Consider the following 12,274-nt stretch of genomic DNA (forward strand, 5'->3'; position numbering starts at 1 on the left):
TATCAGAGGACAAGCTCAATTTCTAAACAACTTTTGTACGTAAACTGGTGTTGAATTCTGTACTGAGCTTAATCTAATACAGATTAATTCTAATCAATCGATTTACTTTGTAAAATTATGTAAATCATATTAAATCATAATCACAGCAGATTAAAATTTAATCAGGTCGTGACGTCACTCGTGAATAAAACTTCAGTGACTGTTGCGGCGCGTCATTCAGATGAAACGTTCGGATTCGCGTCACAGCGGAAATCATGATCATCGACAGAGTTTCTGAGGGTTATTTTGCTCTTCTGGACCGGGACACGGATGTCATAACGAGTCTGTTACACCTGTGGTTATTCTACGGTTGTTCTTCTCCAACAGAACCGGATCTCTCGGCCGGATCTCCAAATTCGGATTCGGATCAGAGCAATTCGTCCAGTCCGCAAAACTGCCTCAACGGTACGATACCATTAATAATTAATTTAATCATTCATAAAGTATCTAAAGTCTGTAGAATAAATTATATCTTACTGGAAAACAGCATTGTTGAAACCTGTAGTGTTGGATTGAGTAGCCCACTTAGCACAATAATATAATTAAATAAAGACCATTCGGGTTTCCATTCGGGTTCGAAAGGGTTTATATTTTCATTGTGTTAGAGAGGATATTAATGAAACTATTTTGCTAATTAAAGTTAAAAGTTTAAATGTATTTTGTGGAATTGTACAGCGCGCGGAAACCGAATCGGTTTCAAGGTGTGCGTGTGAAGAACACGGTGAAAGAACTGATTATGCAGAAGCGACATCACGATGTACAGGTGCCGATTAAATCACATTAACACATTACTTTTAACGTATATGACTCGCCCCAGCAGATCTGAGTAAATCCAAATTATTTTAATTCTGCTGTCATGCAAATATATAAATGGATATTTTTATTTGTTCACAGGCACAGCAGTATCACATTGACGTTGATTGTCCTGGTAACTATACACTTTTTCATGTGCAGTTTATGCGTATTAATTATCACAGGAAATTGTTTAAGTTACTGAAATATAATTTTGTATTTCATCGTAGACATAATTCGAGTGCTGCAGACAACAAAGAGACGAGCGGAGAATATTTCACACACTCCTGTTAAAAGACCAACAACAGACGACACAAACATCCTGGTAGATTAATGCTCATTTATATTAGTTATAATGATGAGTTTATATTCGTATGAGTTTAAAGTTACACATGCTGTACAGTTTAATAAGAATATCATTGACTTATGTTTGTTTCTGTTGTGTTGTACTAACTTCACATACGTGAGTTTTAATACATTTTGATTCGAATGAAGCTTCTAGTTCAAATCCACAAAGAGCTTCATTATGAATCTTCTCAAGAACTGATCTGCTCTCTCTTTTCTAGTCTCCATGCAGTGACGGCTTGTTCAGTGAGTCTGAGATGTTGGAGGAGATCGGTGACGTCCTGACAAAAGATCGACTCTCCATTGATTCTGTGACAGTACAAGGGTTTGTCCCAGTGTGTACTTCCCCTCAAGAACACAACTTGCTTCAGTCACTTTGCACTGATGTAGAAAAGCACATGTACAGCGCAATTCCATCAGCAGCAGTCCGTACAGAACACGTTCAACTGCTCTGTGCCTGGACTCAGTGCCACTGCAGAGCCACCGGTTTCATTTTTTGAATGGCAGATTCAGCAAGAAGAGGAGAAACTGGCCGCTTTGAGCCACATGGAGCTCACCACTAGAGACAGCGATGGAGACACGTGAGCTCCCTTACGACTCAGTACACTTGACATTGCGTTTATTAACGCATATAGGGGAGTGCTTTCTAACACAACTTAGTTGAAATCTCTCTACAATAACGGCAATATTCTAATCTTGGCTATGGTGTTTGAGCCCCGCCTGTTTTGACGTGAAACTGTCCGCTACAAAAACAGGTGCACAAACACCATTTTCTCAGAATTTCTTCCTTCAAGACAGCGATCATTTCTTGTCTAGAAGCCCTCTACCTTCGCCATTGAAATTCATGAGTTAGCGGGCGGAATCTTCGCAGGAAGCTTTCCGCTCCCCTGCAATTCTCTGGCGAACATCACACCGCCTCACCGCTTGATGCTTCGCTGGTGAACGGGCCTCAGCATCCTGATTCCCCGCAGTGCTTCGGCAGGGTTTGTGTAACCTTACACAGCAACTGTATGTATATTGTGTGATATAAATGTAAATATATATTTATTTATATATTTATATATCTAAAAGAGTCACTAATGTGTCTACGTCTTTTTAAAGATGTCGTTCCGTAAGTGTTCCTTGTGCGAGAGGCACATCCCGCCATCAGATCAGCATGAAAGCTGCGTTTACTGTCTGGGCCACGCACACACAGAGACAGCTCTCATGGAGACAGACTGTCCTCACTGTGAGGGCATGAGTCTCAAGACACTTCGGTGGGGCCGCGAGGTCGAGCAGGATGACTTTGAGGTGGTCCTCATGGCGGCACACGCCCACGAGCCCCTCAATCTCTACGAAGCGCACGTTTACCGATACGCTATGTGCGAGACGAGCTCCGGCCTTCTGAAAGAGTGGGTGGCCTCGTCTCGTTTAGCGGTTCTGATGCTGGGGATAATAATGACGATGTCATGTCTCTCGCTACATCAGGCGAGTGGTCAGTGGATGATGCTGCTGCCCCTCCCCCCAGCGAGGGTGAGGAGCGTGCACGCGCCACTGACAGGAAGATGCTCCATGTCCTTACAAGGGCGGTCGAAGAGCTTCACCTTGAGTGGTCCTGCAGTCCAGACGCCGTCAAACGGGAGCATCATGCAAATCTGCCCCATTCTTCCCCAAAGGGCATAACGAACTGTCTAAGTCCTGGCGTGCGCCCTTCTCGGTGCACACGTGCAGTGACGCCATCCTCTCTAATGTGGATCACAGGGAAGAAAACGATTATGCCCAACTACTGTTGAGGAGGCGGTAGCGGCACACCTCTGCCCAGCGAGTAACAGGCCATGGAAATCATGCCCCATACATCCTTCCAAACCTTGTCGACAAATGTCTACACTGGCGGGAAAAGCTTACTCAGCGGCAGGACAAGCTGGATCAGCACTCCACGCAATGGCGGTGCTCCAGGTATTTCAAGCCAAGCTCCTCAAGCAAATGGATGAGCACGGCTTCGATTCAGAGACATTTAAAGAGCTCCGCACTGCTACAGACTTAGCAATGCATGACACGAAAGTCACTGCACAGGCCATCGGCAAGTCCATGGGCAACCTGGCAGTTCAGGATCGACATATATGGCTGACCCTCACAGAAATGAGTGATAAGGAAAAAGCCACTCTGTTGGATGCTCCAGTGTCTTTAGCCGGCCTCTTTGGCGGCTCTGTGAATAAGTATGCTGAGCATTACTTCGCAACTCAGCAGCAGTCACAGGCTAGGAGACACTTGCCCAAACAGAGTACATCATAACCAGTTTGCCCCCTCTCTGTTTCGAGCCAGCACCCGACTAAAAGCCCCATACCTGCTGCCTCACCGTCACCCGCATATCACTACGCACAGCAAAAGTGCTCCTGACGGGCACAACCCTTTGAAGCGGAAAGCAGAGCCCTCGGTTCCCTCCGAGTCTGCTCCAAAAAGGCTTGATTGGAGACAGATTCTCAATAAAGAGCTCTTTTCCTCTTCAAAACTCACACATTATGCGCAACCGCTTCCCTATAGTGAGCAACACATTATATCATATGGTAAACAAACCAAATTGCCCTCTGTCCCATTATGCGGATGCATGGCGAGCCCTAATGGGTATTTCAGAATGGGTGCAAAAAACAATCGAACATGGTTATACGATTCAATTTGCACACTGTCCACCCCATTTCAGCGCCGTTCTGTCTTCCATGGTTTCGTCCGAAGACGCGCCAGTGTTACGAGCCGAAATACACAATCTCCTCATGAAAAGCGTGATTGTACCAAATTGTCAAGCCCAAAAAGGGTTTTAAAGCTGTTATTTTCCTGTCCAAAAAAAGATGGTGGGCTTCGGCCGATCCTGGATCTGAGACGTTTAAATCTCGCACTCACAAAGCGCCTGTTCAAAATGATTACTCAGAAACAGATCTTATTGCATGTACGCCCACACGATTGGTTTGCGTCAATTGATCTGAAGGATGCGTACTTTCATATCCAAATTGTACGACATCACAGGATTTTTTTGAGATTTGCATTCGAGGGAACAGCGTATCAATTCAAAGTCCTGCCCTTTGGACTGTCTCTGGCTCCTCGCACATTCACAAAGTGCATCGATACGGTTCTCGCCCCTGTGAGACTGAGCAGCATGCGCATCTTGAACTACCTCAACGATTGGCCGTTACTGGCACAATCAGAGGCACTGTTATGCCAGCACAGAGACTTACTGCTTCAGCATCTAAACGGCTTGGGCCTCAATGTGAACTGGGCGAAGAGCACCCTCTCCCCCAGCCAACAAATCTCCTTTTTGGGAGACCGCCTCGACTCCACAAGGGGGCGCGTGCATTTCATGAGCGAGCGCATTCAGGCCATTCTACAGTATCTGTCTCAGTTCAAACTGGGGAGAACACTTCCACCTGAAGCTGTTTCAGAAAGCATTGGGATTTATGGCAGCAGCATCCGCCGTCATTCCATTAGGTCTCTTACACATGAGATCTCTTCAGTGCTGACTGAAGCACTGTGTGCCACAACATGCTTGGCGCCAAGGGTGCATGCGCATCACTATATCCCGCCGCTGTATAGCTGCTTTAGCATCATGGACAGCTCCTGCATTTTACCAGTGAGGTGTCGCGCTGGGGCAAGTTGTCAGGTGGAAAGTGGTGACTACTGACTGAAGTTGGGGGTCAGTGTGCGATGGACACCTGACTTTCGGCACCTGGACAGGGGTGAAGAAAGCATGGCACATCAACCGCCTAGAGCGATCAGCTGTATTTCTAGCCTTAAAGGCTTTTCAGTGAGAAATCGCAAACTGTCATGTCCTGGTTCGCTTAGACAACATGGACATTTGTGGCATATAAAAATCGGCAAAGGCGGAATTCATTCACCGCCACTGTTGAGATTGATGCATCGCCTCCTCCTATGGAGTGAGTGTTATCTCATCTCCCTGAGAGAGACATTTGTCCCAGGCCACCTGAATTACGGAACGGACCTACTGTCATGCCAAGGGGTGATACCGGGCGAATGGAGACTTCATCCTCAAACTGTATTGAGGATTTGGGAAATATTTAGCAAAGCAGAAATCGATCTGTTTGCCTCAGTGGGGAATACCCACTGTCCCCTCTGGTACTCGAAGTCACAAGCCCCACTGGGAGCGGATTCACTCTGTCATATGCAAAGTCCAAGAGGACAAGGAAACGATTCTATTGGTTGTGCCGAAATGGCCCAATCAGCCATGGTTTCCGGAAATGATAGAGATGCTGTTCAGCTCGTCATGTGAAATACAGCTGAGGAGGGATCTCCTCTCTCAGGCACAAGGCGCAATCTGACATCCCCAGCCCCAGCTGTGGAACTTGCATGTGTGGCCCCTGAACGGGGCATGCTAAAACATGCCAGAACTGACACATTCAGTCATGAACACCATTTTACAGGCCAGAGCGCAGTCCACGAGACACCTCTACACGCTAAAATGGAAGGTGTTCACTGATTGGTGTCTCTCACATGGCAAAGACCCAGTAAACTGACCCATACATGAAATTCTAATATTTCTTCAAGAGTGATTAGACGCAGGACTCACCCCGTCAGTGCTCAAAGTGTATGTGGCAACTATATCTGTGTATCACGCACATGAAGCCGGCACCTCTGTAGGCAAGCATGATTTAATCATAAGGTTCCTTAAGGGAGCAAGATGATTAAACCCACCTCACCTGGCCACAGTCCTGACTTGGGACCTAACTTTAGTCCTAAAGGATCTCGCAGGGCCCCCCTTCGAGCTTTTGGACTGCACTAAGACCGCACTACTGCTGGCTCTGGCTTCAGTAAAGCGGGTCAGTGATCTGCATGCACTATCAATTGACAATTCATGTCTGGAGTTTGGCCCCGGTCTTTCAAAAGCTACTGTCAAACCCAGAAAAGGCTTTTTGTCTAAGGTCCTAACCACACCCTTCAGAGCGCAGGTGGTTCACCTTCAGGCATTCTTCCCTCCTCCATTTAATTAATTTGAGGAACAATCATTGCATTTGTTATGCCATGTGTGGGCACTACACGCATACGTTGAGCATACATGCCAGTTCAGACTGTCTGATCAGCTCTTTGTATGCTATGGATGATGTACAAAAGGAATGTCCATCTCCAAGCAAAGACTTTCTCACTGGATTGTCGATGCAGTTACCCTGGCTTATGAGTCACAGGGTAAGACTTGCCCAGTTGGTGTTAAAGCATACTCAACTAGAGCCATGGCCTCCTCATGGGCATGGACGAATGGTGTGTCTTTACAAGACACATGTTTTTCAGCAGGAAGATCTTCTCAAAACACATTTGCAAGGTTTTACAACCTAGACGTAACGTCTCTCTCTTCACAAGTCTTCTCTTTTTAGAGCGCTTGCTATTCATTGGCCACATATATATATATACTTATGCTCCTCCCTTTAAGGACGAGCTCCCCGTTTTACACAACCACCTGCATTCAGGCCCAAGCACTTACATTATAAATAAACCCTCTTCCCGGCTGGGTTCGTGGAAGAGTTAATTCATACTATATGACTATAGTTCATATATTCATTCTAAGTGCTTCCCTTCTGGCCCAACACGAGGGTCACTCACTGCGGCATACTTATGTCGCCGTCCCACGAGACTGTGGCATCATGCTTTCTTTCTGGGAGGTTATGTCTTGTAGTGCGGCGTGATGGGATTCTGTTCCCCATATGCGTTAATAAACGCAATGTCTAGTGTACTAAGTCGTAAGGGAATGTCTTGGTTACGTATGTAACCTCGGTTCCCTGAGACAAAGGGAACGAGACATTGCGAATGCTAGCCGCATTACAAGACTCAGAGTTCTTGAGGCACGAGCGATGTGCTCCTTGTGCTCAGTCAGAAATTCTCAGGAAATGGTGTTTGTGCACCTGTTTTTTTTAGCGGACAGTTTTGCGCCAAAACAGGCAGGGCTCAAACACCATAGCAATATTAGAATATTGGCGTTACTGTTGAGAGGTTTCAAATAGGTTGTTTAAGAAGGCGTTCCCTTCGTATCAGGGAACCGAGGTTATGTACGTAACTGAGACGTTCTTTATACAACCAATGCAAATTAAATAAAAAGTACCAATTTCAAATCATTATCATTTAAGCAGGGCTGGATCTAGGGGGGTGCGGGTTCCGCAATTATCCCTATGCCCCCCCAAGTGCAAGTGAAGCACTTGGCATCATGGCGCTAACCAATGCCTCCCCCCCTCGTTCAACATCCCTCCGTCATTGGTTATTGCCCCCTTAATTTTATATTTCTAGATCTGGGCCTGCTTAAGATTCACAAATCTCAGTCAAAAATATCTTTTGGTGATAAATATAGAATTATGGGCTATTCTGTAAGTTCACAAAGTCTTAGGAGAGCTGTGGATTGATGTTGTGACTGCACTGCAGGTTCTTACACATCGCTGTAGCTCAGGGCCGCAGAGCGCTGGCGTACGTGCTCACCAAAAAAATGGCCACCATTGACATGTTGGACATAAAAGAACACAACAGACAGGTGTGTGCGGTTTGACTGATGTTATGAACTGTGAATGTGAATGCTTGTTACTGAACGCACCCCTGTATGACACTGAGATGTATATGTGCCTTGTTATAAACTCGCACTGTAATATCATTTTTCCTCCAATCAGAGTGCGTTTCAGGTGAGTGTTGCAGCAAATCAACATCTGATTGCACAAGATCTGCTTTCACTCGGAGCAGAAGTAAACACGCTGGACTGCTGGGGCCGATCACCATTACGTGTGTGTGCTGAGAAAGGCCACACCAACTCGCTACAGGTTTCATTGCCTGTTTACTCCCTTTCCCTCAACAGACAACCACAGTTTTTATAACCAAATATATGCAGGTTAGACACTAATTTTATCAACTAATATCATGTCACAGGGCTAGACCATTCTCACCATGTCGCTGGAAAGTGTTTTCACAGTTGAGTTCCTTTGAAAGAACCACATTTCAAACCCCTTTAAGTGAACCAAATGAAAAAGGTCCCAGTTTTCTTTGCATTCACACTGTCTCTGCCACTAAAATTGGACTCGGATCTCATTTTTTTTAAAGATACTCCTCAGTATATGCATCTGGTCATGACATCATTACCTTTGAACAGTATCCTGCAATAAAAATGTTTTGTAATTACACCAAAATAAAGTAAAACTGGTATCCTTTGTTTTTACAATACTTGTTATAAGTGAAACACACCACAGATGTGATACAGACCACAGATAAGCCGGAATGAAATGCGTATTATAATAATGTATCATAATATTAATAATGTTCAGCTCTTGGTCTCTCTCATGTAAATGTCTCTTATGTGAGGACAGCGAGGTTTCCTCATTTCCAGTATTTTCAACTCCTCCTCATGCGTCTGTTAGCCGCTGTATTTTCTCTTATCATTTTCTCATCATCTCTCAACAGTTGCTGTCTGTAATTCCATCATAATAATCTCAAACTTCCTCATAACACAGTTGACTCATGTGCATTTCCTCAAAACAACAGCATGCAAAAATTCCCCCGTCCAGTAGAACTGGTCACACAACACAAAACCTCTTTGATAAAAGTAAAAAACAACAAGCCTGTTTGTCTGTCAGCCTTAACGGTTGACAGATTGTGGCACGCAAACACTGTTGTGATCATTAATTGTGTTTCTGTGAGCATTCCAGAAGTTCGTTCTCAAACACTCCCAGAATTCCACAGTATGGAACATGTTCAGATCAGTTCTGTCTGCAACTCTTATCACTCTCAACAGGTTATTCAGAAATACATGCAGACTAGCGGCCGACACGTCAACACGGAGAGAGTGAACTATGATGGTCAGTTTGATCTTTTGTCAGCAGGTTTTTTTGTCACAGACACGTGAACTACAGTACATGGAATTGCTCATCGACTGCTGATATTTGAATATGACTCAATGCTGCTGCTGAAGAGGAATGACAAATGTTTTTCTGTTGGTGTTTGTAGGACTCACAGCTCTACATATTGCAGTTCTGTCCCATAATGCCGTGGTGCAGGAGCTGTTGTGTCACGTGACCCCGTCCTCGGCTCACACTGTCAGTCTGGTCCAGAGGAGGAAAGAGCTGAGTGACTGTATCAACATGCTGCTGCTCATGGGAGCTTCTCTTGAGACCAAGGTGAATGTTGTTGTGTTTGTGAGTCTCTTGTGTGTTTGTGTTTGTTGTGCTTCATCAGTCAAGCATTTTTACCATGTTTGAAACAGGACCAAAAAAGCGGCCGCACGGCTCTGCACATCGCTGCTGAAGAGGCAAATGTTGAGCCGCTGCGTGTGTTTCTGAACCAGTCAAACTACTTCTCTGTGATAAACGCAAAGGTCAGTTGACAGTTTCAAGTTTCATTCACCTGGGTCGTGTTGCACCAGCTGTGTGTTCAGTCTCATTTAAATTAGCACATGAAATTCAAACGAAGGGCTTAGTAACTATTAGTTCATTTGTAACTAAATCAGTGTTTAATTTAGTTGCACCACCAGTTCTCAAGGCAATACTTCACTAGTAGGTCGTAAGCTCTGCGTAATGTGGAGGTGTGTAATATGATGTTTACCTTTATTGATCCAATAAGCAACCCTCAAATTGGTCAGCAGAACAGTTAAAAAGCCATGAATTTCAGTTTTATCTTGTTATAGTTGATGTTTAAACCTTTTTTGTCTCGTGTAACTATCAGCATGGATAAATTACGTTACCATTGAAATATAATTTGTAAAAAATTATTAAATATTAAAATTTATTATTTATTATATGTAAATATTAATATTCAGTAACTGTATCTAAAATTTAATAAGTGCCAATAAATAAATACTAATACAACAGACTAAACCATTTATCCATTTTAATATCCTATATATTTTAAATGTGTAGAAACTATGCACGTCAGTGACACCGGGGCGATGCACATTGGAGAGTGCACCGTTAGATTGGTTTTATGAAAGTCAGTTTTAAGAAGTCCGTTTTTTAAATAATGTTCTCTATGTAAAAGTAAATGAGTGTAAATGTCATCATTATCTTTTTGGTCTAAAGGATTGAAGTCTGTCACGTAAAACATGAGCTCATTGATGTCATTAAATCAGTCTGCTTTTTTATTCCAGCCGTTACTCATGGTCAGAGGTTTCCGTAAATATTTAGTTTACATGTAGGTTTACACTTTATCTAAGTATAACGGTGCAACATTCAAATATTTAGGAGTGCGTAAAGTGTAATTAGTCAAAGCTGTAACTTGCACAAAGCTTTTGCAACTGACCCCTAGACACTAACCCATATACACATATACCAATGACCTTACACTGTGTGATATAATTGACAGGCGTTTAACGGGAACATGACGCTACACATGGTGAGTGCTCTACAGGGTCGGCAAACTCAAGTAGATGCGGTTCGGTTACTGCTGCAACGAGGAGCTGATCTGAGTACAAAGAACCTGGAGAATGAGCAGCCCGCACAACTCGTGTCCGACGGTCCGCTGGGAGAACAGGTACTGCAAACACAAACGCTTCAGTCTCATTTTAATTACCGACATCTGCGACCAATTGTCTTCATGTAATGCTAAATATTTTATATATTTATCTCTGATGTCTCATGTGAAGCTTTGATTTACAGTTACTAAACTGACAGTTCAGACATCATCACATTTTATTTATGGAATTCCGCAGGTGCGCCAGATACTGAAAGGTCGAGGAGGGCATTCCCGCTCATGAGCGCCAGTCCGATTCTTTGAGAAACGCTGTCAGTCAGACAGTTCGGTCTGTACAGATTAATTTGCCCATCAGGCAGATGTCGGTTGTTTCTATGAAACAGTTTCATCATTGTTCACTACTGAGTAGTCGACAGCACAAGAACGAGAGAGCAACAATTCAGAGAAAGTGTCTGAACATCAGACGGATCCACAGAATGTTCTCATGAATGTATTCAGAAATAACAAATCTAAAACAATCAGATTGGTAACAACCATTGAAGACAAAGTGTAAGAAAGAAACTGAGTGAGTTTGAATCCAGATTCAGTAACTGGAGTGAATGGTAAATTTTGTGGTTCAGGAATAGCTCTGAAATGTTGCATTTGATTGGTGTGTAAAAGTCTGGTTACTGTAATCTCAGTGCAATCTTCACATTATTATTTTCATCATTTTATTATAAATTTTTTGTCAATGTGTTTGTGTTTCGTGAAAAAACGAAAGAGGTTTTTAACTTGGTGGTTCGTCTGTTAAACAAACATGACGAGTTTAATCTGTAACTTTAAACCTGATGAAACAGAACGTTCCAGATACGTGACGGGCATATGTTCATGCACTGTGTCTTTGGGAATTTATTTAATTGCTGATTAATTCTTTGTGGGATCACATGACTGCAGTTGGACTCTCTTTATAAACCCTTTAATTATTCTAGATTAATATTTTATTTGTTCTATTCTATTGTAACTTAATCAAGTTCAACAGTAAAACTCTGATGTAAACTGACATAAACATGATTCAAGAGTTTAATGAAAACAGAGAGATGATGTGAGTGTACAATAGCTCGACATGATATTGCTGATGTATTTATGTTTTCATGGTGATGGGAATTTTATTCTGTATTTGTTTCGTACAGCATTATTCTGTTATTCATAAGGAGGGTTTTTAAAGTGTATTTTATCAATGTAGTGTCTTTTCTTTGTGAAGTTTATTCAGGTAATTTGATATTCTGTATGTTTGAATTGTCAACTGTAATTGAATCTCAAATAAAGATTAGCTGTAATCGACTTTTCTCATGGGAGTGTTTCATTGACACACTGATGTAAAACTCATGTCAGATTACAAAAGAGATTTAAAGCAGAAAACTGATAAGAAAATCCATCAGACCTGCTCTTCGAAAGAATCTTCAAAGGAGATCGGAAGATCTTGTTATTATTTACAATAATTGTAATGATTATAATTATATACAGGTGCATCTCAATAAATTAGAATGTCGTGGAAAAGTTCATTTATTTCAGTAATTCAACTCAAATTGTGAAACTTGTGTATTAAATAAATTCAATGCACACAGACTGAAGTAGTTTAAGTCTTTGGTTCTTTTAATTGTGATGATTTTGGCTCACATTTAACAAAAACCCACCAATTCACTATCTCAAA

The 12,274-nt window shown here is 42.8% G+C and overlaps 1 protein-coding gene across 1 annotated transcript; it reads left to right on the top strand.

Annotated features, from left to right (window-relative positions):
* The first annotated feature begins 294 nt into the window (after positions 1–294).
* LOC127444974 (NF-kappa-B inhibitor zeta-like) lies at positions 295–11,934 on the top strand. Its single transcript, XM_051704666.1, has 10 exons — positions 295–444; positions 715–802; positions 934–967; positions 1,062–1,156; positions 1,398–1,511; positions 8,915–8,978; positions 9,127–9,296; positions 9,383–9,493; positions 10,477–10,644; positions 10,823–11,934. Exons 2-10 carry the CDS (start codon positions 776–778, stop codon positions 10,865–10,867), a joined length of 828 nt encoding a protein of 275 aa, XP_051560626.1. The 5' UTR covers positions 295–444; positions 715–775; the 3' UTR covers positions 10,868–11,934.
* The last annotated feature ends 340 nt before the right edge of the window (positions 11,935–12,274 follow it).

Source organism: Myxocyprinus asiaticus, chromosome 8 (assembly GCF_019703515.2).
Source record: "Myxocyprinus asiaticus isolate MX2 ecotype Aquarium Trade chromosome 8, UBuf_Myxa_2, whole genome shotgun sequence".
Classification (NCBI taxonomy): domain Eukaryota; kingdom Metazoa; phylum Chordata; class Actinopteri; order Cypriniformes; family Catostomidae; genus Myxocyprinus; species Myxocyprinus asiaticus.